Here is a 25,297-nt window from a genome sequence, read left to right as displayed (position 1 = left end):
AAGAGCTGATTCACTGGGAAAGATTGAAGGCGGGAGGAGAAGGGGACAACAGAGAATGAGATGGTTGGATGGCATCACCGACTCAACGGATATGAGTTTGAGCAGGCTCTGGGAGTTGGTGGACAGGGAAGCCTCATGGGGTCACAGAGCCAGACAGGACTGAGCAACTGAACTGAACAAAGCAAATGTTATCCTTAAAGTTTCTTGGTTAACCAATACATAAGGGAAAAAAATCTGTTTCCTAAACAATTTAACTTATTATACAGTCCAAATACTCATTTCTGGTAAATAAATCAGTTCAGAAATTTACCCGTGCCCTCCTGCCTGGGCAGCAGAAGTCTAGGTACTCATGATGTCATCTCCCCCTCTTTGCTACAAGATTTAATGCACCTGCTCTCCTGATGACTGGCCACTGTGAATGCCCAGCCTGACCCTACCCTTGCACTTCCTGTTCAAATTGCTGTCCAAAGAAAGAGAGGCTATTAACCCCATAAACTGGCCTCTGCCCCTCAGAGGCTGGTGGCTGGCGGCAGAAAGCTGAGCTGACGCAGACTAAGGCGGAAGCCTGTTTCTAGCATTCCAGGGCAGCTGTGCCCAATTCCATGAAATGGTCCTGGGTTGAGCACAGGATGAGAGAGGCAGAATTATTCCTACCACCTGCAGATAGACCCACAAAGGCCGCATTGCCCCTTTAACTGGACCCCCTATCGGGGGCCTGCTTGGAGGAGAGGCCATCTGTGGGATAGCTATGCCCCATCCAAAGCTCCTTTCACTGGAGTGACCTGGCCCTGGTGTCCAGGTGTGAGGAGGACTATCCCACCCAACCCATTTTACAGGTGAGCAAACAAGCCCTCAGGAAGGGTGGTCATAGATCTCCCCAGACTTATTAACAAGCTGCTGGGCCCCTCCCTCTTTGGCCCCCAACCTTTCTACCAGGGAAAGCCCTGAGCTAGGTGGGATTCCGGGAGACCCCAGGAGTTGCCTCTCTCAGGGTCACCTTTGGTGTGTCAGAGAGGGCTGTGAAAGGTCTCTAGATCTAAGGGCAGGAGCTTGAGAAGGCAGCCAGGGAAGTGGATAGAGACCTCACGGGCACAAGCCAGGCTGAAGAAGGAGTCCAATGATTTCAGATCCCTGGGAAGATGGGAGGAGGAGGCATCTGATGACCCCGGGACCAGCAGCTAGGAAAGGAAGCTAGGACCCCGTGGCCAGCAGCTAGGAAGGAAAGAGGATTGGTGGCAAGCTGTCCCCCACCAAGATGTCATTGGAGCCTGTGGGCTCAGAGCAGGGGGTGGAACCACCTGCTCAATAAATCTCAGGGCTGCCTGGCTAGGTTCTGCTGCTGCCTGGAAGAGCCACCTGCAAGAAGCCACTTGGCCCACAGCCCTCCCCCAGCGAGTGAAGAGCCACCCTCCCCCAGGCTGAGGCTTGTCCAGATGCAGCTCTCTTCTAGGTGCATGGCATGCTGCTCCTCTTCCCCTTCCCAAGCCCCTCTACCCCGGCCCGTCCCCAGAAAAGCCCCCTTTCCTTCATCTCTTGCCAGCAACACGATGCCTGTGCCCACTGCCCCTGGCGTGGCAGGGACAAAGGGTAGAAGCCCTTGGCCCTGTATCCACACACCCATTTCACATCCCCAACTGCCATGGAAGGGAGAGAGAGCAACTCATAAGGAAAAGGATCTCCCAGCATGGGGGGCTGGGGAGCCCAAGTGCCTCCACACTGCTGCCTGTCTCTTGGACATCTCCCCTACACCCTCTCTAATCTCATTTCTAGGATCCCTGAGGAAAGAAAAGGTAGGCCTGCCATACTGGGGAGGGCCCTCAGCTGGCAAAGTTGGGAGCCTCTGTGCCTCAGGGGCTCTGGGAGGGAGGTGGCTTGTTGTGAGGAGCCCTCAGAGTCCAGACCCCTGTAGTCCTGGGATAAGAAGCAATAACAGGATGAGAGGAGAACATTAGTCGACAATAAATCTGCCCTAGAAGTGCACGTTGTCCAAGGGGATCCTGGAGGAAGACGAAGGGGGTTTGTCTGGGAGTATCAGACTTGAGTGCTGTCCACCGTCTATGGAGCAGCCCTGCTATGGCCAGCTTTGGGCTAGGCCTCCTGCTTCTGCTGCTGCTGCTGCTGCTGACCACCCACCCTGGACCCTCAAAGGCTCAGCACTGGTCCCACAGCTGATACCCTGGAGGAAAACGAGCCTCCAGCTTACCCCGGGACCCTCAGCATCCTCCTAGGCCCCCAGGTAGGTGAAGAATCTCCCCAGCCTAAGTGGAAAGAAGAAGGTGCTGGTTGGGGTTCTTCTCCCTACCTCAAGCTTTGGGTGGGGGTGGGGGAAGGCAGGCTACAGCCTCAGTTCCCTTGTAAGAAAAGGTTCTGGGAACTGCAGCTCAAAGCCCAGGCCAAAATTGCCCACACCCTCCCAAGTGATGCTCTGGCTTGCCTGAGGACAGTGTGCCCTGGAAGAGCAGGACCATGACCCGGTGGTTCCTCCGTGGGAAGCAGCACCTGGTGCAGACACTGCTGTTAAGTAAAGTGGAAGGCCCCCACCCTTGGCCACTACAGGGCCAGCTAAGAACTGAGGTGGTCGGGGGATGATACACCACTGAGATGCCTCCTGGTACAGCTAGCTGTGGGGGCCGTTATCTGATACTCCAGAATTCTCGACAATTTATATATACTAACAGTTTATGATGATATGACAGCAACAATTTATGATGAGATGCCCCGTGTCCCTGCTGTTGGGCTTCCCTGATAGCTCAGTTGGTAAAGAATCCATTCGCTCAATGAGCTAGAAAACCCGCACGCTGAATCCTCTAAGAGGCAAGGGGCAACGACAGGACGTGGGAGTCGCAAAACAAGCGGTTGGCCGATCCTGCGCAGAGAAGCCAAGCTGGAAGGGGAAAGAGAGAGGGAATAGAAACAGGAGGGGGGGAGAAGAGGGGGTGGGTAAAGCCACAGTTCGGCGGTCAGGTGACCAGAACGTCCACTGGAATGACCGCCGCCTTCTGCAGACTGAGCCCCGAGAGCCAAGCCCCACCGCCCTCCAATAAAGGTGTGAGACTCCTAAAGTTCTTGCATCGAGTTCTCTTTTTTCTCCTCTTCCTCTCACCCCTGCTGACACTTCTCTCTCTTTGTCTCCTCTCTCCCTCATCCCTACTCCCTGCATGGGAACTGGAGCGATGCGAGTGGCGGACACGCGGGCCGGAGCCCACCCAGCGGAGGACAATAGGCAGGTTCCGGGCCGGGGGAGGAAGCAAAACTGCAGGCTCCACAGGGTGGGGACGGAGCCCGCGGACTACACGTCCCGTGGTGCCCCGCGGAAACTTCCGGGCCCCATGATGCCCTGCGGAGTGCCGGAGGCGGGGCCGTCTCGCCATGCTCCGCGCGCTGAGCACCTTGGGCCCGCGGCCCTTGGGCCGCCCCCCTGCCCAGTTTCTCCTGTTCGCGCGCGGCCGAAAAACCCGCCACGATCCGCCGGCCAAGTCCAAGATCGGGCGCGTGGCGACCCCGCCCGCCGTGGATCCTGCGGAATTATTCGTGCTGACGGAGCGTTACCGGCAGTACCGCCAGACGGTGCGCGCCCTCAGGTATGTGTGATGGATGGGGAGGCGGCGCCCTCTGGCGTGTGTGTTAGGGCGGGCAATTGAAAACTGTGCCGACCCTGGGCGCTTTTCCGTCCAGAAAGGAGTTCGTGACCGAGGTACGCAGGAAGGTGCATGAGGCCCGAGCCGGTGTCCTGGCAGAGCGCAAGGCGCTGCAGGATGCCGCTGAGCACCGCGAGCTGATGGCCTGGAACAAGGCAGAGAACCAGCGGCTGCATGAGCTGCGGTGAGTGGGGCAGGAGGCGGGGCGGGGCCGCCTGACCGACCCCGAGACATCCAGCCACGCTCAGTCTGGGCCTCTCGCCCCTCCCAGGATGGCCAGGCTGCGGCAGGAGGCGCGGGAGCAGGAGCGGCGGCAAGCGGAGGAGGCGGCTCGGGAAGCCCGAGAGGCGGAGGCCTGGGCCCAGCTCAAGAAGCGGGAAGTGCTGCAGCTGCAGGTGGGCCGCGTCTCCAGAGGGTGGGGCTGCTAGACCAGCGCGCGGTGAGCGGGGGCGGGAGATGCAACTGCGTGCAGAGGGAAGAGAGTAGCCTTGAGTCTTGAGAGGGGCCTCGCAGGTGAGGGTTTGGGAGAGGAGGCGTGCAGCGAGAGCGCCTGTCAAGTTGCCACTGCAGTATTCACGTGGCTAGACGATGTCTGTGAGACGGCCTCCGCGTTTCCCTAGGAGTTTATACTTTGTCCTGAAGGTGAGAAAGTCACCGAAGCTTAAACGTTTTGGCGTGAGATAGCAGGTGTGAGACTTAAAAGCAGCGAGGCCAACTAGCAGTGATCCAGAGAGAATGGATGAGGCTTGATAGAGGGAGAAGGACGATTTGAGAGAGACTGAGATACCTAGACAACTCTGAGAGACTGATTCCCCCCAGTGAAGTGTCACAGCTGGTGTGCTTGGGTTTTGGCCTAAGTGTTCAGGGAATGATTGTCTTAAAACAAGGTGACAAATCTGCCTAACGTTCCTCCACTGGAAGATCAGCGGGGCGCTCAGAGAAGACCTAGGCTCCAGACATCTTTCCCGCGGGAGCGCTGGAGCCCCTCCCTCAGTGGGCTAAAAGCCGGCAGGCTTGTTCTGGGGGCTCCCATTCAGCTGAATTTCTCTTTTCCAATTCAGTTCAGTTGCTCAGTCGTGTCCAACTCATTGCAACCCTATGGACTGCAGTACGCCAAGCTTCCCTGTCCATCACTAACTTCTGGAGCTTACTCAAACTCATGTCCATAGAGTCGGTGATGCCATCCAACCATCTCATCCTCTGTCGTCCTCCTGTCTTCGATTTTTCCCAGCATCAGGGTCTTTTCATAGGAGTCAGTTCTTTGCATCAGGTGGCCACAGTATTGGAGTTTCAGCTTCAGCATCACTCCTTCCAATGAATATTAAGGACTGATTTCCTTTAGGATGGACTGGTTGGCTCTCCTTGCTGTCCAAGAGACTCTGAAGAGTCTTCTCCAATGCCACAGTTCAGAAGCATCAATTCTTTGGAGCTCAGCTTTCTTTATAGTCCAACTCTCACATCCATATATGACTACTAGAAAAACCATAGCTTTGACTGGACAGACCTTTGCTGGCAAAGTAATGTCTCTGCTTTTTAATATGCTGTTTAGGTTGGTCATAACTTTTCTTCCAAGGAGCAAGTGTCTTTTAATTTCATGGCTGCAGCCACCATCTGCAGTGATTTTGGAGCCCAAAATAATAAAGTCTGTCACTGTTTCCCCATCTATTTGCCATGAAGTGATGGGACCGGATGCCATGATCATCGTTTCTGAATGTTGAGTTTTAAGACAACTTATTCACTCTTCTCTTTCACTTTCATCTTTTCCAATAGGAGGATGCAAAAGACTTCATCACCCGAGAGAATCTGGAGGCGCGGGTGGAAGAAGCTCTGGACTCCCCCAAGAGCTACAATTGGGCCATCACCAGAGAGGGGCTGGTGGTCAAGCCACAGCACAAGGGCTCCTGAGGTCCCAGTGAGGACAGTACCCACCCAGGGACCATGGAAGTAAAGGGGTTAGGCCTGATCTGAAATAAAGCAGTTGGTGTTTCTGATGAAGGAAAAGGTTCTGCCTGTCCCAGTGCAAGCTTCGCTCTGGGGCCTCAGCTCCTGCCGCTTGGTCAGAAGCTCCACACACGCAGCACTGTATTCTGCACCCATGTGCAACTCTCAGTAAAGCACCAGACCTGAGAAGCTTCTGTCTCACAGAGAAGCTTAGTACCCTCAACAGCCAGGTTGTCTCCTGAGTATCCTCAGGATCAGTGGTTGGCATATTGCAGACCTTGGACAAAATCTGGCCTATTGCTTCTTTTTGCGGATAAAATATATTGAAACATAGAGACTTCCCTGGTGGTCCAGTGGTTAAGAATCTGCCTTCCAATGCAGAGGATGCAAGTTCAATCCCTGGTTGAGGAACTAAGATCCCACATGCTCAGGGCAACTGAGCCCCCGTGCTGGGACTACTTAAGCCCCTGCATTCTAGAGGTCACATGCTGCAACTGGAAAGTGTACTCCACAACCAAAGATCCCACCTGCTGTAATGAAGAGAGTATATTGTAACACAGCCACACCCGTTCATTGACTGCTTTCATACTACAATGGCAGAAATGAATAGGTGCAACAGAGAGCTTATAACTTGCAAAGTCTAAAATGTTATGATTTTTTAATTGAAATATCATTGATTTATCTGTTTCAGGTGTACAGCAAGGTGATGCAGTTATATATATATACACACACACACACACACAAACACATCTTTTAGGTTCCTTTCCACCATAGGTTATTACAACATAATGAATATAGTTCCCTGTACTATACCGTGGCTGCTTGTTATCTATTTTATATATAGTAGTGTGTACATTTTAATCCCAAGCTCCTAATTTACCTCCCCGCCCATTATATGATTTTTTTTTTCCTGTATGTCAGGCTTCCCCTACCAGGGATTGAAGCCATGCCGCCTGCAGTGGAAGCTTAGACTTACCCACTGGGCACCTGGGGGGTCTTCTATGACTACAGAAGTTTGCTGACCCCTTATACGGGCTTTCAGGCTCCAGTCAGGCATCACTCAGTAACTGAAAGCAACCACTGACCAAAGACCTGCTCCGGCTTGACGCTGAATTGTGCTGACCAGGGAGTGGTGTGCCCAAGAGAAGACAAGAAGACCCCATTTGTCAAGTACTTGGAGCAAACGAATACTTGTGATTAAAGTTCACAAGGTTGAATAAGTGGGCATGTAGGTCCACGGCCCTTACTCAGATGCAGGCCCTCAAAGAACGTCCAGGATGAGGAAGAGAAATATTCCTCTGAACCAGAGCTTCTGTCCCTTTGCCACCATTCACTAAATATAACCAGAGGGAGAAAACAATCTTTCCTTAACTCCCACGTTGTAAATAGGGCCTGAGAACCTTAGGGAAAGTGGGTAATCACTCAGGTTCAGGTAGGAAAGCAGCTAATAGAGGTATAGGCAGAGGACCTAGGACTCAGTCCCCATCAGGGCACTGCACCGTTGAGGGCAGTGGCCTCCCTCGGGCTGATCAACCGCTCTTCTCTTCCCGGGCACTGAGCCCAGGCACAGCATGGTGGGGCCCTGGATTTCAGGTGCTCAGTGCAATTGCTAGGGTGAGGGCTGATGGGCACACGTTGTGGACCAAGATTGTGCCCACAGCCTTGAACTTTGAGGAAACCTTTGGTATACTTTCACATGGGACATTGAGCCTGTTGGGGGAAGTTCAGTTTCATTTTGGACAAGTCCCTGGTCCTCTATCAGGATCCAGACAAGCCGTCTGTCTTCAAGTACAGGAGAGTGTCCTACCTTCTTGAATCTGACTGTAGGCCATTTTTCCTTTACTACTGTCCTGCGTCTAGGGCTGTAATTCCTTATTATTCACTGCTGATGTCAGCATGCCGTGCAAAGCTACCGGTAAACCAACCTTGAGCATTTTCTTCTCCACCCACAGCCATCTCATTGGTTTAGGTACAAACAGGCAGTTTAGTTGGAGAAGGAAATGGCAACCCACTCCAGTGTTCTTGCCTGGAGAATCCCAGGGACGGGGGAGCCTGGTGGGCTGCCGTCTTGGGCCGCGCAGAGTCGGGCACGACTGAAGCAACTTAGCAGTAGCAGCTAGGTGCACGGGTAAGCTGTCACATCACACCCAGTCCACGTTGCAGATATATGTGTCCCATGAAAATGCCTAATCGCCAGTAGAATCCTGATAGGTAACCATGGTCTCCGATTCTTGACCTCAAGTTGCGGATTCAGTTTGTATGTGCCGCAGACAATGTGAACTTGTATCACGTAGAGAACCTCGAGGGCTACCCAATAAATGCATCTGAAGCACAATACCCAAATGTAAATGCTTTCACCAAGATTTGAAGAGGTCTACGATGCAGTGTAGAGAGGGTAGGGAACGAGTAGAACCTGTGTTTGACTTGGGAGGGGTATGCTGACCCCCAGAGCTTTGCTGAGTGGGCAGTTTTTCCCCAGGCGGTCTGGTGGTTAGAACTTTGCTGTGGCCTGGGCTCAATCCCTGGTCGAGGTGATACACCGCTGCCAGGGTGGTATCCTACTACTATATTGCTGGCAGTAATCCAAGTGGACAGAAAAAGAATGAACTTGCCACATGAGTGGGTGCCAGATGCCTCCTTATACTGTTCCATCGAGGAGACCACCTAGGCCTGAGTAAGCCTAACGCCATTCCCCCATGTTTTTCCAGAATACACAAAATTTTCTCTGCATCCACTATCAGTATTCCCAGAAATCTTTGGGAAAGTTCCCCCTGAACTTGACCCTATGATTATTTCCCCAACAAATACTGAAGTGAAATGGATACCTAGGATCCAAGCCTAGCTGATTGCTGAAATCCAAATAGGAAATCAAAAGTGATATTTGCAATCCCAAATCTTGAGACAAGCAGGCATTTCTCTTGGGTGCTTTGATGACTGTTTCCTCAGTGCAGGTAAGTGCATATAAGCTATAAATGTGAACATCCATATTAAAAAACAGCATTGTCAGGATAAATTCGAAGTGCAGTTTACAAGGCCTTGAGATGAAGAACCTGTAAGGAGGAACAGCATCCTGCCACAGGGCCCAACTAAGTGACATGAGGAAGGGCAGGGCTGCATAATCTCCGCCCTCAGCAGTACTCTGCAGTGACTGTGCATCACTGACACTCAGTAACCTTCCACTGTTCTTTGGCATTTTCGCCTCTCTGAGGGAAATGTCATATTCATGCTCTTCTTTTCTTTTTTTAAATTCTGGCTACTGGAGGAGAAGATGGTCTGAGTGGGGCTTTGTGTCTGAGGTGTAAACGTCAACCTTGGCTACTGCACCTTTGTCAATGCCAGAGCCGAGCCTGCACGAGCATGCCGAGCTGGTGCTGCTGCTGGAACTGCAGTCCTGTGCAGGAAGGAATGCAGGAGCCACACTTGGCCACCTCCACTACTGCTGCAGCTGCCCAAAGTGCCAGAAGCAGAGGAGAAATGTGCATTTGCCCTTTCTCTGTCCTTAGGTCTTGTCAGTGACTCCCGTGTTATTGTCATAATGGAAGCCAGCTGTCAAGGAAAGCTGGGAAATACGTGCAGGCCTCCAGCCTCCTGTGGAACTGAAAGCTATGGACGAGTAACTGGTGTGTGTGTGTGCTCTGTCGCTAAGTAATGTCTGATTCTTTGTGATCCCATTAAGTGTAGCCCACCAGGCTCCTCTGGCCATGGGATTTCCCAAGCAAGAATACTGAAGAGGGTTGCCATTTCCTTCTCCAGGGGATCTTACCAACCCAGGGATCGAACCCAAGTCCCCTGCATTGGCAGGTGGATTCTTTAGCACTGAGCCACTAATTACTAGAGAAATGCAATCAAAATCATGATGAGGGATCACCTCATACTGATCAGAACAGCCATCATCAAAAGGTCTACAAGTAAGTCACTTGGCTCATAGTAGGCCTTCAATAAATCATTATTCCCTCACATTTAAAAAAATCTACAAATAATAAATGTTGGAGAGAGTGTGGAGAAAAGGAATCCCCTCCACCCCTACACTGTTGGTGGGAATGTAAGTTAGTGCAGCCACTATGGAGAACAGTATGGAGTTTCCTTCAAAAAAAATACTAAAAACAGAGTCGCCATATGATCTCACTCCTGGGCATATATCCAGAAGAGAGGAAAACTCTAATTAGAAAAGATACACACACCCCAATGTTCACAGCAGTATTTACAATCGCCAAGACATGAGCAACCTAAGTGTCCATCGACAGATGAATGGATAAAGAAGATATATATATATATATATAGTGTCTGTGTGTGTTAGTGGCTCAGTTGTGTCCAATTCTTTGTGACCTCATGGACTGTGGCCTGCCAGGCTCCTCCATCCATGGAATTTTCCAGGCAAGAATACTGGAGTGGGTTGCCATTTCCTTCTCCAGGGGATCTTCCTGACCCAGGGATCGAACCTGGGTCTCTCACATTGTGGGCAGACTCTTTATAGACTGAGCCAGGGATGTCATATATATATATGGCTTCCATTATATATATAATAATATCTATATATGGCTTCCAATATAGATATTGCATTATATATAATGGAATATTAGCCACAAAAAAAAGAATGAAATAATGCCATTTGCAGAAATATGGATGGACCTAGATATTATCATCCTAAGTGAAGTAAGTCAGACAAAGACAAATATTAATTACATGTGGAATCAAAAAAAAAATGATACAAATGAACTTATTTACAAAACAGACCCAGACATAGAAAGTAATCTTATGATTACCAATGGAGAAAGATCGGGGAAGGAATAAATTGAGAGAATGGGATAAGCAAATACACACACACCCTTCAGTCGTGTCCGACTCTTTGCGACCCCATGGACTGCAACCCACCAGGCTCCTCCATCCATGGGATTTTCCAGGCAAGAGTACTGGAGTGGGTTGCCCTTGCCTTCTCTGAAATACACACTACTACATATATAAAGCAGATAACCGACAAAGATCCATACAGCACAGGGAACTATATTCAGTATCTTGTAAAAACCTATAATGAAAAAGAATACAGGACTTCCATGGTGGTTCAGTGGTTAAGAATCCACCGACCAGGGCAAGGGACAAGGGTTTGACCCTGGTCCAAGAAGATTCCACATGCCTCGGGGCAACTAAACCTGTGTGCCACAACAGCCCACATGCTGTAACTACTGAAAACCACGTGTCTAGAGCCCATGTTCTGCAACAAGAGAAGCCACCACAATGAGAAACCCATGCACTGCAACTAGAGAGTAACACCCACTCGCTGTAACTCCAGAAAGCCTGCGTGCAGCAACAAAGACCCGGCACAGCCAAAAATATACATAATGTTATATATATATATATATATATATATATATATATATATATATATATATATATATATATATATATATATATATATATAAAGATATATATTTAAATATACAAATATATATATTTATAGTTGGCCTTCCCTGGTGGCTCAGTTGATAAAGAATCCGCCTGCAATGCAGGAGACCCAGGTTGATCCCTGGGTTGGGAAGATCCCCTGGAGAAGGAAATGGCAACTGACTCCAGTATTCTTGCCTGGAAAATCCCATGGATAGAGGAGCATGGCAGGCTACAGTCCATGGGGTCGCAAAGAGTTGCACACGACTGAGCATCTGAGCATATTATACATATGCAAAGAACAAAGGTTTGATCCCTGGTCCAGGAAGATTCCACATACCACAGGACAACTAAGCCTATGTGCTGCAACTGCTGAGCCCACATGCTGATTTGGATGTATATATCTGAATCGCTTTGCTGTATACCTAAAACTAGCATAACACTGTAAATCAATTATGTGCTTCAATAAAAATAAATAAAAAGTATATAGCCAATAACAGCAAATTGCTAATATTTCAGTTACTTCCTGACCTGGCAAAATTTAAGGTTTTGCTTTTGGATGATTTTTGCAAGTAGACTGCTCCAGAAGACTAATTTGGGGATGACTTGAGCAAATTGGGTCACACCTTGTGGCTTTCTGAACACTTTTGTGAATTTATTAGAGAAATAAAAAATCTCCAAGAGATATGAGAGTGTTTGCATGATTGCCTCCCTCACTGCTTCAATCCAGAAATTGATATGAATAAATTAAAACTAGAGATACACTGTGAGAGGCTACATAGCTTAGTGGTAATGAACCTGGTGCAGTCGGCCTGGATTTGAGCCCAGCTCCCCTTCTTACTACTTTGAGTGTTTTGAGGAACATTTCTTAGTCTCTCTATTCTTCAGTTTCCTAAAAGTAAAGTAGAAGTAATACTGATATCTATAAGATTGTTGTGAAAAAATGAGACATTCATGTAAAGCTAAGTTCAGTGCTTGGGGCTTGGTGCTCAATACATGTTAAATGCTATTTTTAGTGAAACTAGGGAATGACCTCAAACTCATACCATGAAGTAAAATAATCTGGTGATTCCTCAAAAGAATTATATGCCAAATACAGTCAAACTGAGAATCAGTTGCTGGAGGAAACTCAGATCCACTCTGCAGCTGCCCATGTGGCCAGCAGAGGGCAGCCTCACCAAGACAGTGACAGGGCCTTCAAAAGTTGGTAAATTCGACTACATTTTTTACAAAGAAATGACAGAAGGAAGGGTATCAGAACCATAGGTAGCTGTTCTCTCAGTTTGTTTCCTCTAATATCACTCTGTTTCTTAAATCAGTTGCTTTCTGTGCATTTACGTTCTGCCTCTATCTCTCATTTGAAAGTAAGTTGCAGCCATCATAACTCTTCATCTCTAAACACTTACACATATATGGTTTCAGAATAAGGTCATTTTCCAAAATGACTATGACATTATCTACCCAAGAAGTCAACTCTCCATTTCCCCCTCTTTCCAGCCTCTGGCAACTATCATTCTACTTTATGTCTCTAAATTTGACTATTCTATGTAGCTCATATAAGTGAATTCATACAAACTCATATAGTATTTGTCTTTTTGTGACTGGCTTATTCACTTAGCATGATGTCTTCAAAGTTTATCCATTTACATCACATATCATAATTTCCTTTCTTTCTTTTTTTTTGGGGGGGGGGGGCCGCACTGTGGCATGGGGTCTTAGTTCCCTGATCAGGGATCAAACCTAGGCCCTGGCAATAACAGTGCTGAGTTTTAACCTTTGGACCACCAGGGAATTCCCTCCTACCTTTAAAGTGAAATTTGCACTGATCATTGAAATACAGTGGTATTCCTTTGCATGTATATACCATATTTTGTTTACCCATTCATCCAGCGGTTACTTCCAATTTTTTGGCTATTGTAAATAAAACGTTGATATGGATATGGGTATGCAAATATCTCTCCAACATCAAGCTTTCAATTGTTTGGGATATATACCCTAAAGTAGAATTGCTGGATTATATGAGAATTTTCTTTTTCAATTTCTTGAGGATTCAACATACTGTTTTCCATGGCAGCTGTACCATCTTACAGACCCACCAACAGTGCAGAAAAGTTCATTTACCTACATCTTTGCTAACACTTGTTATTCCCTGTTTCTGTTTTTGCTTGTTTGGTTGGTTTTGATAGACATCTTGAGGTAGGAGATAGATGGGCTCCAGGCTGGAAATGTACCATCAGTCATCCTCCTCTTTACACAGTGGATTACAGCTTCCTTTGCCCTCCTTCATTTTGTACTCCAAACTTGGCTGTTAGTCCAGGTATACTTGAATTCCTAATTACTCTTCCCCCAGGTCAGATAAGGCTCTGATAAAGTAGTTTCCCTTGAGGGCAGGCTTTTGTTACAGACAGTGCTCTGAGTGTATTTCAAAATGGTTACCCAATTTTTCTCCAATCTTCACCATGATAATGGATGGAAAAACTCACAAAACTCTAAGGGCCTTCCGTAAATCTTGTCCTGAGGCAGGAGGTAGACTCCCCCACCCCCCTGCCCCCGCCCCCACCACCGCCATGGGTAAAGTGATTGGAGATTCATTCCCTGTGGACCAAAATTCAAAGAGGAGAATCAGTTCAGTTCGGTTCAGTTGCTCAGTCGTGTCTGACTCTTTGCCTCCCCATGGACTGCAGCACGCCAGGCCTCCCTGTCCAAGACCAACTCCCGGAGTTCACTCAAACTCATGTCCATTGAGTCGGTGATGCCATCCAACCATCTCATCCTCTGTCGTCCCCTTCTCCTCCCGCCTTCAATCTTTCCCAGCATGAGGGTCTTTTCCAATGAGTCAGTTCTTCTCATCAGGTGGCCAAAGTATTGGAGTTTCAGCTTCAGCATCAGTCCTTCCAATGAATATTCGGGACTGATTTCCCTTAGGATGGACTGGATTAGTCTCCTTGCGGTGTGCGGGCTTCTCATTGCCATCGCTTCTCTTGTCGTGGAGCACAGGCTCTAGGCACGTGGGCTTCAGTAGTTAGGATGCACGGGCTTACTTGTTCCAAGGCAAGTGGAATCTTCCGGGACCAGGGATTGAAACTTTGTCCCTTGCGTTGGCAGATGGATTCTTAATCCACTGTGCTGTCAGGCGAGTCTGTGCTCCTTGGTTCTGTCTTGTCGCAACAAAGATTTGGAGTGACGGACATTAAAGCCCTCGGCACATCACAGCTCTCGGGTCTTGGACAGACCGTATTATAGCTCTTAGACAAATCAGTGTTACAGCTCTATTTTACTTAGAAAATAGCAAGGAAATCCATTCTCAAGGGGTGAGGGCATGCCGACCCAAAGATGAGAAGAGAGTGGGGGAGCGCACCAGCGTGCGAGAGAGAGAAAGGGGGGGGGGGGGCGCAGGCGCTTTGGCTCCTCTCTCTATATGCTTTCTTTCCTCCCCCCGGGCCTGCCCTGTGTAAACTGGGCTAGCCAGGAGTGCTGTCTGTTCCAGCTGAGGTCCTCACTCAGGTGCTCAGACCTGCCTTTGACCTTCCTTTGTTCTATTTTTGCGAGCTTTTCCCTTCCTTGTCTTTTGGCCACCGCCATTCTGGACTCCTGTTTCCTATTCTAACTAAGGCAAGTGGAATCTCCCTGGACCAGGGATTGAAACTTTGTCCCTTGCATTGGCCAATGGATTCTTTATCCACTGTGCCACCAGGGAAGTCTGATTTTTTTTTAATATTGAGTTTCAAGCCAGCTTTTTCACTCCCCTCTTTCACCCTGAAGAGTCTCTTTAGTTCCTTTTCACTTTCTGCCATTCAAGTGGTATCATCTGCATATCTGAACTTGTTGATATTTCTCCTGGCATTCTTGATTTCAGTTGTGATTCATCCAGTCTGGCATTTCACATAATGTACTCTGCATATAAGTTAAATAAGCTGGGTGACAATACACAACCTTATCATACTCCTTTCCCAATTTTGAACCAGTCTGTTGTTCCATGTCTGGTTCTAACTGTTGCTTCTTGTCCATGAACTGATGAAAGGATAAACAAAATGTGGTTCATCTATGGACTACTTCTCAGTAATACAGAGGAGCAAACCACTGACACACACAGTCATTTGGATGAGCCTCAACAGCACAATGGCAAGTTAAAGAAGCAAGACACAAAAGATTACATACTGTATATGGTTAAATTTATAAGAACTTTCTAGAAAAGTTGAATCTATGTCAGTAGTTTCCTGGGGCTGAGGGTAGGAACAGGGAGTGATGGCAAACAGGTATGAAGGACTTCTTCCTAGAATGGAAGCATTCTAAAATTGGATTGAGGCGATGGTTGCATAACTGTTTACTATAATAAGAATCATCAAATGCTGCTGTTACAATGGGTGAATTTTATGTTGTATAAATTATGTTGTTGTTTTTGTTTAGTTGCTAAGTCATGTCTGACTATTTTGTGACCCCATGGACTGTAACCAGCCAGGTTCCTCTGTCCATGACATTTTCCACGCAACAATACTGAGTGTCTTGTCATTTCCTTCTCCAGGGGATCTTCCCAACCCAAGGACTGAACCCACATCTCCTACATTGGAAGGAGGATTCTTTACCACTGAGCCATCAAGGAAGCCCTGTATAAATTATACTTTATTGAAGTTGTTTAAATAAAGTTCAACTTTCAAGTCAGGAAGCATTTGCACATCTGATCATTTCCTCCTCCTTGTGATCCTGTCTTCATACTCTTGTTTTCTCCTACCTTACTTGGGGTTCAAATCACTCCCCCTAAGCCATCTCACTCAGGTCTGTGCCTTTAAATATTGGTACTGATGATTTCCAAATTTACATATCTGCAGCCCAGTCCTCTCTTCTAAACTCCAGATTCTAAAACCCGGATGCCTGCTCAGTCTCCTTGGGTGTGTGATGAGCATCTGTTAGTCCACACTAAGCTTCATCCTTCCCACTGCTTGACTCCTCTTTTCCTATCCCACTCATATCCAACCCATCAGCAAACCTCAGTTGGTACTTTCTTTTAAATACATCCAGAATTGGGTCACTTCTACCCCCATGCACCCTACCACCTTGGTCCAGCCCACCATCATGCCTTGCACGGATTGCTGCAGGAGCCTCCTCTTTCCTGCCTCCACCTTTTCCCCACAGTCTTTCTGCAACACGATATCCAAATTTGTGCTAATAACATGTAAGCTGGATCACATAACACCTCTTCACATCACTCCACTTCTCAGAACCCTCTCTGGTTTCCCATTTCATTTGGTCCTATGTGACCCAGGCCCATGTGACCATTCCGACCTCAAGACTCAGTCACTCCACTCCAGTCCCACTGGCCTTCTTGCTGTTCCTTGAACGTGTCAGACATTCCACCTCAGTTCTTTTGCACTTGCTCTTTTCCCTGCCTACATAAGTCTCCCTCCAAAAGAAAGTGACAGGTCCAACATAAGAATTCTAAAATGGCCCTGGGATTCCCATCCCTGGTACGCCTATGTGTGTGTGCACGCACGCTAAGTCACTTCAGTCATGTCCGACTCTTTGTGACCCATGGACTGTAACCCACCAGGCTCCTCTGTCCTTGGGATTCTCCAGGCAAGAATACTGGAATGGGTTACCATGCCCTCCCCCAGGGGATCTTCCCGACCCAGGGATGGAACCCTAGTTTCTCACGTCTCCTGCATTGACAGATGGGTTCTTTACCACTAGCGCCACCTAGGAAGCCCCAAGTATCCACACCTTTGCATAATCCCCTCCTGTTGCATGCAGGTAGGACCTGTAACTTTCTTCTAACCCATAGAAGAATACAGTAAAAGTGTTGGGAAGTCACTCTGATGATTACACTATAAGCTAAATATGAAAGGATTTTGCAGATGTAATTATGGGCCCAATTATCCAAGTTCAGTTCAGTTCAGTCGCTCAGTCGTGTCCGACTCTTTGCGATCCCATGAATCGCAGAATGCCAGGACTTCCTGTCCATCACCAACTCCCAGAGTTCACTGAGACTCACGTCCATCGAGTCCGTGATGCCATCCAGCCATCTCATTCTCTGTCATCCCCTTCTCCTCCTGCCCCCAATCCCTCCCAGCATCAGAGTCTTTTCCAATGCGTCAACTCTTCGCATGAGGTGGCCAAAGTACCAAAGTTTCAGCTTTAGCATCATTCCTTTCAAAGAAATCCCAGGGCTGATCTCCTTCAGAATGGACTGGTTGGATCTCCTTGCAGTCCAAGGGACTCTCAAGAGTCTTCTCCAACACCACAGTTCAAAAGTATCAATTCTTTGGTGCTCAGCTTTCTTCACAGTCCAACTCTCACATCCATACATGACTACTGGAAAAACCATAGCCTTGACTAGACGGACCTTTGTTGGCAAAGTAATGTCTCTGCTTTTCAACATGCTATCTAGGTTGGTCATAACTTTTCTTCCAAGGAGTAAGTGTCTTTTAATTTCATGGCTGCAGTCACCATCTGCAGTGATTTGGGAGCCCCCCAAAATAAAGTTTGACACTGTTTCCACTGTTTCCCCACCTATTTCCCATGAAGTGATGGGACCGGATGCCATGATCTTCGTTTTCTGAATGTTGAGCTTTAAGCCAACTTTTTCACTCTCCTCTTTTATTTTCATCAAGAGGGTTTTTAGTTCCTCTTCACTTTCTGCCATAAGGGTGGTGTCATCTGCATATCTGAGGTTATTGATATTTTTCCCGGCAATCTTGATTCCAGCTTATGCTTCTTCCAGCCCAGTGTTTCTCATGATGTACTCTGCATATAAGTTAAATAAGCAGGGTGACAATATAAAGCCTTGATGTATTCATTTTCCTATCTGGAACCAGTCTGTTGTTCCATGTCCAGTTCTAACTGTTGCTTCCTGATCTGCATCTAGGTTTCTCAAGAGGCAGGTCAGGTGGTCTGGGATTCCCATCTCTTTCAGAATTTCCGACAGTTTAGTGTGATCCACACCGTCAAAGGCTTTGGCATAGTCAATAAAGCAGAAATAGATGTTTTTCTGGAACTCTCTTGCTTTTTTGATGATCCAGCAGATGTTGGCAATTTGATCTCTGGTTCCTCTGCCTTTTCTAAAACCAGCTTGAACATCTGGAAGTTCACGGTTCACATATTGCTGAAGCATGGCTTGGAGAATTTTGAGCATTACTTTACTAGCATGTGAGATGAGTGCAATTGTGCAGTAGTTTGGATAATTTGGTAATTATCCAAATTAATCACTTTGATTTTGAGTTCAAAGGTGATCCTGCGGCTGGCTTTATCAGGTGAGACCTTTAAAAAGAAGGTTGCTTGCACTTAGAGACTTGAAGCACCAAAGACCTTCTTTCTGTTGCTGGCCTTGAAGATGCAAATCACATGAGTTCTACAGCTGTAAGCGCTGCATTATGTCAACAATATCCCAGACTCCAGAAGGGAGTGCAGCCTGTCTGACACCTTGACAGTAGACCTGTAACCCAGAAGGCCCAGCTGAGCAGTGCCCAAACCCACAGAAACTGTGGGATAATAAGCGTATACTGTTTTAAGCTACTAAATTTGCGGTCATTTGGGACTTAACGATAGAAAACCAGGCCACCCTCAGATATCCATGTGGCTTCTTTTTCGCCTCCTTCAAATGTCAAGATGTCACCTTCACAAACAGGCCTAGGCTGAAGACTTCAGGAAAACTGTGATTTGCCCCCGGCTTTCCTCCACAGCCCTTACCACCCCTAACCTACTGAAATATGCTTATTGCCTCTCCTCTTCCACTAGGATATAAGCCCCTGAGGGCTGGGATTTTTGTCTGTTTGGTTCACTGGTATTTCCAAGCATCTGTCCTGGGACCTGGTGCATCTTCAGATGACAGTTGTTGAACAGATGAAGGAACGCCAGCCCTCTGGGGGCCATGAGGCCGAAGTAATCTCTGTGCATTTGTTAACTTGGGTGAGGTCAACATCCCCACAGGACAGGCGGGAGGACTTTCTGGGGCTGCCTCCAGGGTCGAGCCCTTGGCCTTCTAGACCAGCCATGCCAATGAACTGATTTGGGTGAGAAACAAGATCAGCTGCTGACTGATAGTCCAGGCCAGCTTGACCTGCTCAGCTTGGCAGCCTCAGCACCCTCCTCTAAGAGGGTCAGCAAGAGTGCAGAGGAGGCTGCCTCTCTTCCATGAGTGCCAATGATCTCATCTTTTCCTCTTGCACACTGAAGTCCCCAGAGAGCAGAGTGAAATGAAGTCTAACATGCAAGATGCTTATTGCCCCTGGAGAAGGAAATGGCAACCTGCTACAGTATTCTTGCCTGGAAAATTCCATAGCCAGAGGAGCCTGGTGGGCGACAGTCCATGGGGTCTCAAAAAGTCAGACATGACTGAGCAACTAACATACATGCTTATTACCAAGGGTCCTTGGGACCCCACACCTGTGAGAGGGATGGGCTGGAAACAGAGCTAGACAGAGAGAGAACTTCCATGCAGGCCTCAGTTGACCCCACAAGGATGTCCTAAGCTGAAATAGTCCTTCAGAGTTGTCCAGCATTGGGCCAAAATGGACAAGTCATTGAATATGGGCCGCCGGAGAATGGTGTGACCACGACCTTGGATGAGGCAGCTGTCTGTAGCTGAGGCAGGCCTTGGATGGGCTGTCAGCCAAAGGCTATCTGCTGACCACTCTCCCAGAAGCTGGTGGCAAGTGCCTTCTTGAAGGAGGATCCATGCTGAACCTCCCTGTTCATGGCAACACTGACCAACACTCCACTGAGGTAGTCTCTCTTTCTTTTAATTATTTTCATTTTAAGATACTGTACATTAAAAATGCAAAAAAATCAAACAAAAGACATGAAATTAGAAAAGGAACCAGCTATATTTATGATCAGGTATCAAAATATCAAAACGTTTGAGATACAGTCACAAATGTGCTGCTTTGTTTAGCTAACAAGATCTAGTGGCAGGACGGTCCAATAATCCATAATTTCACAGTGATGGTGCGCCTGATGTTCAGAGGCATTTGCAGCAGCTGTTGTAATGCAGTAGGAGGATATCAGCCATTTCAATTTGTGACGAAGTCACAGGTATTGCAAATTCCACTGCGGTTTGTTGCCTACCTTATAGTTGAAGGAAAGGCTGAATTTCACTTAGAAGAGAGAAAATAAAATCTTTTCATATCCAAGAGTCTCCTCCAGGTTAATGGATGTTGGTGTAGGGAGCCGGGCTGGGGTTCCAGGAAATCAGATTTCAGAAAGAGAACTTGCTTGCAGAGGGGAGCTAGGGGGTGTGTGTGGTTGGCCAAGAGGGCAGATGGGGGAGTCCTGAACCAATCTCTTCTCGCCTGGAGGGCCCGAGTGTTCATCCTGACCCCTCACCCCAAAGGAATGAGAGAGTCCTCGGTTGGGCCGCAGCCCCCATACTCCCTGTCCCACCCTAGGACCCAGGCCACGGCACAGGCTCCCTGCCCAGAGCTGCTTGCTTCCCCTAGCGGCACTCGCTATCATCTCCCGTAACATTAGCCATTAGCAGACATAACCTTGACCCGGCACAGCCCCTGCAAATGAGGGGGCGCGCCGGGGGCGCAGGGCCTGACCCACAGCGGCGCGCTGTGACCAGTCATGCGGCTGCCCTCTTAGACACCGTTCCGCCCACGCGGCCGCCGGGCTTAAAAGGCCAGACCCGAGAGACGGCCGCAGTCCCCGGCCCGGAGCCCAGCGCGTCTGCACCATGGCAGGTTCCAGCCTCGCCTGCTGCCTGCTCGGCCTCCTGGCGTTGACCTCCGCCTGCTACATTCAGAACTGCCCCCTGGGCGGCAAGCGCGCGGTGCTGGACCTCGACGTGCGCACGGTGAGCGCCCCGCCCTCGTCCCGTGGCTCTCGGGGCTGGCAGGCCCGCTGCCACAGGGTCGCCCCCGCCGCCCCCTTTCCCGCGCTGACCGCGTACCGGCCCCACCTAGCCTGGGAATCGAGGGAGCGGAGGAGCTTTTGATTGCCCTCCTTCGACCAATTCTGGGCCCAAAGAGAGCCGGGGAGACCCGCCATCTCCAGCGCTCCTCCGGCCGCCCTCGCCCGCAAGGCTCAGCCCCCCACCCCTCAGGGTCTCCCTCCCCGGCCGGTCCCCTCCCGGCCCCGGCTCATCCCCGCCCTCCCGCCAGTGTCTCCCCTGCGGCCCCGGGGGCAAAGGCCGCTGCTTCGGGCCCAGCATCTGCTGCGGGGACGAGCTGGGCTGCTTCGTGGGTACGGCCGAGGCGCTGCGCTGCCAAGAGGAGAACTACCTGCCGTCGCCCTGCCAGTCCGGCCAGAAGCCCTGCGGGAGCGGGGGCCGCTGCGCCGCCGCCGGCATCTGCTGCAGCCCGGGTGAGTCGGGCAGGGGCCGAGACGGGGCCGGGGCTCCGGAACCAGGCGGGCCGGGCCAGGGTGGCCCTGACTCGGCGTCTCTCTGTGCAGACGGCTGCCGCGCGGATCCCGCCTGCGACCCCGAGGCCGCCTTCTCCCAGCACTGAGACCGGCCGGCCCCTAACACCATCGGAGCGCAGCCCTCACTCCCTCTGTAATCATCCCCAGAAATTATGACAATGAAATAAAGCCTTTTTTTCCCCTCCAACAAGTCTCGTGTCTGAGTGTCAGAATGGGGAGGGAAGGGCTTTGGGGGAATCCAAGATCCTCGGCGCTCGGCGCTTCAAACGCAATCAGAGCCGCGGTCCAGGGCGCCATCCTATAGCGGTGGATGGAAGAAGGGGCGGGGGTACCACACGGCGGGCTCCCAGGCAGATGGAAACAGCCCCCAGTTTCCAACTCCAAACAGTCTGGACATGGGAGGAACTTGGTGGCTCAGACGGTAAAGAGTTTGCCTGCAGTGCGAGAGACCCGAGTTCGATCCCTGGGTTGGGAAGACACCCTAGAGATGCGGCAACCCACTCCAGTATTCTTGCTTGGAAAATCCCATGGACGGAGGAGCCTGGCTGGCTACTGTCCATGGGGTCGCAAAGCGTCGGACACGACTCAGCGACTTCACTTTCTTTCACTTTCTGAAGTCTAAAGGGAGAGTTGGGCAGACAATGACAAGGGTCTGACAGGGGACCAGAGGAAGGGCTGGCGGTCAGTCGGGGAGAGTGAGACTTCTTGACATCTGGAAGTAGGCTTGAGCCACCCTAGAGGGCTGTCCTGGGGCGGGGCGGGCCGGGGCGGGGCCGGGGCGGGGCAAGGGGGAGGAGCTTGGCGGGGGCCGCTGAAGGGCTCTCCAGTCTTCAAGGAGCTGGCCTCTCAGGCCACAGGAGGCAGCCGGTACCCTCAGAAGGGGTGGTGGTGAAGAGGGGCTGGGCTGGAAGACCCGGGTCCCCAGTGTTGTGAGGAAGCCAGGAGCCCTGCTCCTGCGTGTGCAGTAAAGGAATGTGACAGCACTGGGGACCCTGCACGACAGGGGTTCCTGAGAGCCCATAGCCACAGAAACGACAACAAAAGCAGAAGACAAGAACAGAGGGATGCTTGCATCCTGTGCTTTCCATCTGTTCCTGGATTGAAGACCATTTTGGAGAATCTATAAAAGTCTAACCTCTCTCCCCCTTCACTTACTCTTGCTATGGGACCAACGATTTCAGAGGGTGCACACCCACTCCAAATAAAACAGGAGCCTGTCTCACTCTGTTCAGTTCAGTTCCATTCCGTTTCGTTCAGTAGTTCAGTCGTGTCCACTCTTTGCAGCCCCATGGACTGCAACATGCAGGGCTTCCCTGTCCATCACCAACTCCCAGAACTTGCTCAAACTCATGTCCATCAAGTCAATGAGGCCATCTCATCCTCTGTTGTCCCACCTTCAATCTTTCCCAGCATCAGGGTCTTTTATTTCAAATCCTAGCAGTAATACAGAGAAAAGGGAAGTAATTTAGTACAAAATAACATTATTCTAATATGTAGCTAAACAGATCAGGCTACACTGGGTGACATACACACAATAAGGTCATCTCATGGTTATGCCTTCTTATAACAAATGCAGTAAAAAGAGATTGGAAGCCATTCTCTACAAGACGTTCAGGAAAATAAGATGGCTGAAGCACTGTGAAAATCAATATTCCCTTTTGTACCTTAAAAAAAGATGGACTCAAATATCAGTGAATCACTCACACAGAATGTATTCATGGGACACCTGGGGAAATTTGAACAGTGCCTGAATATTTGATAATAATGTATATTATTGAATTTGGGCTTGGGGCCTGCATGTGTGTGACTATAGTCTATGGTCATATCTTAAAGAAAAGTCCCTCTCTGGAAGCAACCTAAATGTCTATCAACAGAGGAAAGGATAAAGAAGATATGATACATATATGCAATGGAATATTACTCAGCTATTAAAGAATAATGAAATTGTGCCTTTTGCAGCAACATGGATGGACCTAGAGCTTGTCATACTGAGTGAAGTAAGTCAGGCAGAGAAAAACAAATATTGTATTGTATCATGTATATGTGGAATCTAGAAAATGATACAGATGAATATATTTGCAAGCAGAAATAGAGACAGAGACACAGATAACAAATGTATGGACACCAAAGGGGAAATGGGGGGGATGAATTAGGAGATCAGGATTGCCATATGTACACTACTATGTATAAAATAGATAACTAATGAGAGCCTACTGTATGGCACAGGGCACTCTACTCAGTGCTCTGTGGTGAACTAAATGGGAAGGAAATCCAAAAAGAAAGGGCTATATGTATACATATAGCTGGCTTACTTTGCTGTACAGCAGAAACTAACACTACATTGTAAAGCTACTATACTCCAATAAAAGCAATTTTAAAAATAAACTACTTTTAAAAAACTCTCTTATTTGAGATGCACACTGGAACATTTATAGATAACATGGGATGTCTGCTGGGGTGACTTGAGAGTGGGAGGAGGGGGCGGACGTAGAGATGAGAAAAGGATCTTGTGCTGAAAACTGTGAGAGTGAAGGAGGGGAGTGAATACCCCATGGGTCTTTATTTAGTGGCTATACTTTTTTGTATATTTGTAATTTCTCTTAATAAAAACTAAAAAACAAAAAGATTGTGATAGAGATAAATGTTCTGATATGAAGAGATACCCCAAATTTCTGTTAAAAAAATGTGAATTAGTGTCTATACATGATGAAATAATACTCATTTGTAAAATAAAAATGCATATGTGTGCATGCCAGAATTCTGCGGGCAACCTCAGTGATGAGCTCTTCGCAGCTGTGAGAAGCTTTAGGACAGAACATTCTAGTCTGAAAAATACAATCATCACTGAGCATTCATTGCTGTGATTCATTTTTATGTCACACTGTACTATTCAGCTCCTCCAGTACAACAATGAAGGACAGCAATCTCAGTCTTCAGTAGAGTCTATGTGGAAAATAAGTTTGCCCTACTTCCATACCTACTAAATTTAGTATAGTGTAGATTTTAAACTAAACTTTTACTGTGTGGATCACAACAAACTGTAGAAAATTCTTCAAGAGATGCGAATACCAGACCACTTTACCTGCCTCCTGAAAAATCTGTATGCAGGTCAAGAAGCAAGAGTTAGAACAAGACATGGAACAACAGACTGGTTCCAAGTTGGGAAAGGAGTACATCAAGGCTCTATATTGCCACCCTACTTATTTAACTTATATGTAGAATACATCATGCAAAATGCTGGGGAGGATGAAGTACAAGCTGGAATCAAGATTGCCGGGAAAAATATCAATAACCTCAGATATGCAGATAATACCACCCTTATGGCAAAAAGCAAAGAAGAACTAAAGAGCCTCTTGATGAAAGTGAAAGAAGAGAGTGAAAAAGTTGGCTTAAAACCCAACATTCAAAAAACTAAGACCATGGCATCTGGTCCCATCACTTCATAGCAAATAGATGGGGAAACAATGGAAACAGTGACAGACTATTTTCTTGGGCTCCAAAATCACTGCAGATGGTGACTGCAGCCATGAAATTAAAAGACACTTGCTCCTTGGAAGAAAAGCTATGACCAACCTAGACAACATATTAAAAAGCAGAGACATTACTTTGCCAACAAAGGTCCATCTAGTCAAAGCTATGGTTTTTCCAGTAGCATGTATGGATGTGACAGTTGGACTATAAAGAAAGCTGAGCACCGAAGAACTGATGCTTTTGAACTGTGGTGTTGGAGAAGACTCTTGAGAGTACCTTGGACTGCAAGGAGATCCCACCAGTCCATCCTAAAGGAAATCAGCCCTGAATATTCATTGGAAGGACTGATGCTGAAGCTGAAACTCTAATATTTTGGCCACCTGATGTGAAGAACTAACTCACTGGAAAAAACCCTGATGTTGGGAAAGATTGAAGGCGGGAGGAGAAAGGGATGACAGAGGATGAGATGGTTGGATGGCATCACCGACTCGATGGACATGAGTTTGAGCAAG

At 48.4% G+C, this 25,297-nt stretch overlaps 3 protein-coding genes across 3 annotated transcripts; all 3 read left to right on the top strand.

Moving 5' to 3' along the window:
- Positions 1-2,073: 2,073 nt before the first annotated feature.
- Positions 2,074-2,589, top strand: LOC138091127 (progonadoliberin-2). The gene is given in 3 exon segments (XM_068986772.1): positions 2,074-2,236; positions 2,388-2,435; positions 2,438-2,589. Coding segments are annotated over 3 exon segments (363 nt in total).
- Positions 2,590-3,287: 698 nt separating this feature from the next.
- On the top strand, positions 3,288-5,728 carry MRPS26 (mitochondrial ribosomal protein S26). The gene is made up of 4 exons (XM_068987737.1): positions 3,288-3,581; positions 3,676-3,822; positions 3,910-4,033; positions 5,409-5,728. Exons 1-4 carry the CDS (start codon positions 3,370-3,372, stop codon positions 5,541-5,543), a joined length of 618 nt encoding a protein of 205 aa, XP_068843838.1. The 5' UTR covers positions 3,288-3,369; the 3' UTR covers positions 5,544-5,728.
- A 14,897-nt stretch (positions 5,729-20,625) lies between these two features.
- Positions 20,626-21,400, top strand: OXT (oxytocin/neurophysin I prepropeptide). Its single transcript, XM_068987574.1, has 3 exons — positions 20,626-20,745; positions 21,053-21,254; positions 21,345-21,400. The coding sequence occupies exons 1-3, from the start codon at positions 20,626-20,628 to the stop codon at positions 21,398-21,400; spliced, it is 378 nt and encodes a 125-aa protein (XP_068843675.1).
- The last annotated feature ends 3,897 nt before the right edge of the window (positions 21,401-25,297 follow it).

Source organism: Capricornis sumatraensis, chromosome 15 (genome assembly GCF_032405125.1).
Source record: "Capricornis sumatraensis isolate serow.1 chromosome 15, serow.2, whole genome shotgun sequence".
NCBI classification, from domain to species: Eukaryota; Metazoa; Chordata; class Mammalia; order Artiodactyla; family Bovidae; genus Capricornis; species Capricornis sumatraensis.
Note: the sequence above shows the minus strand (reverse complement) of the source record. Positions and strands in the feature narration are given on the sequence as shown.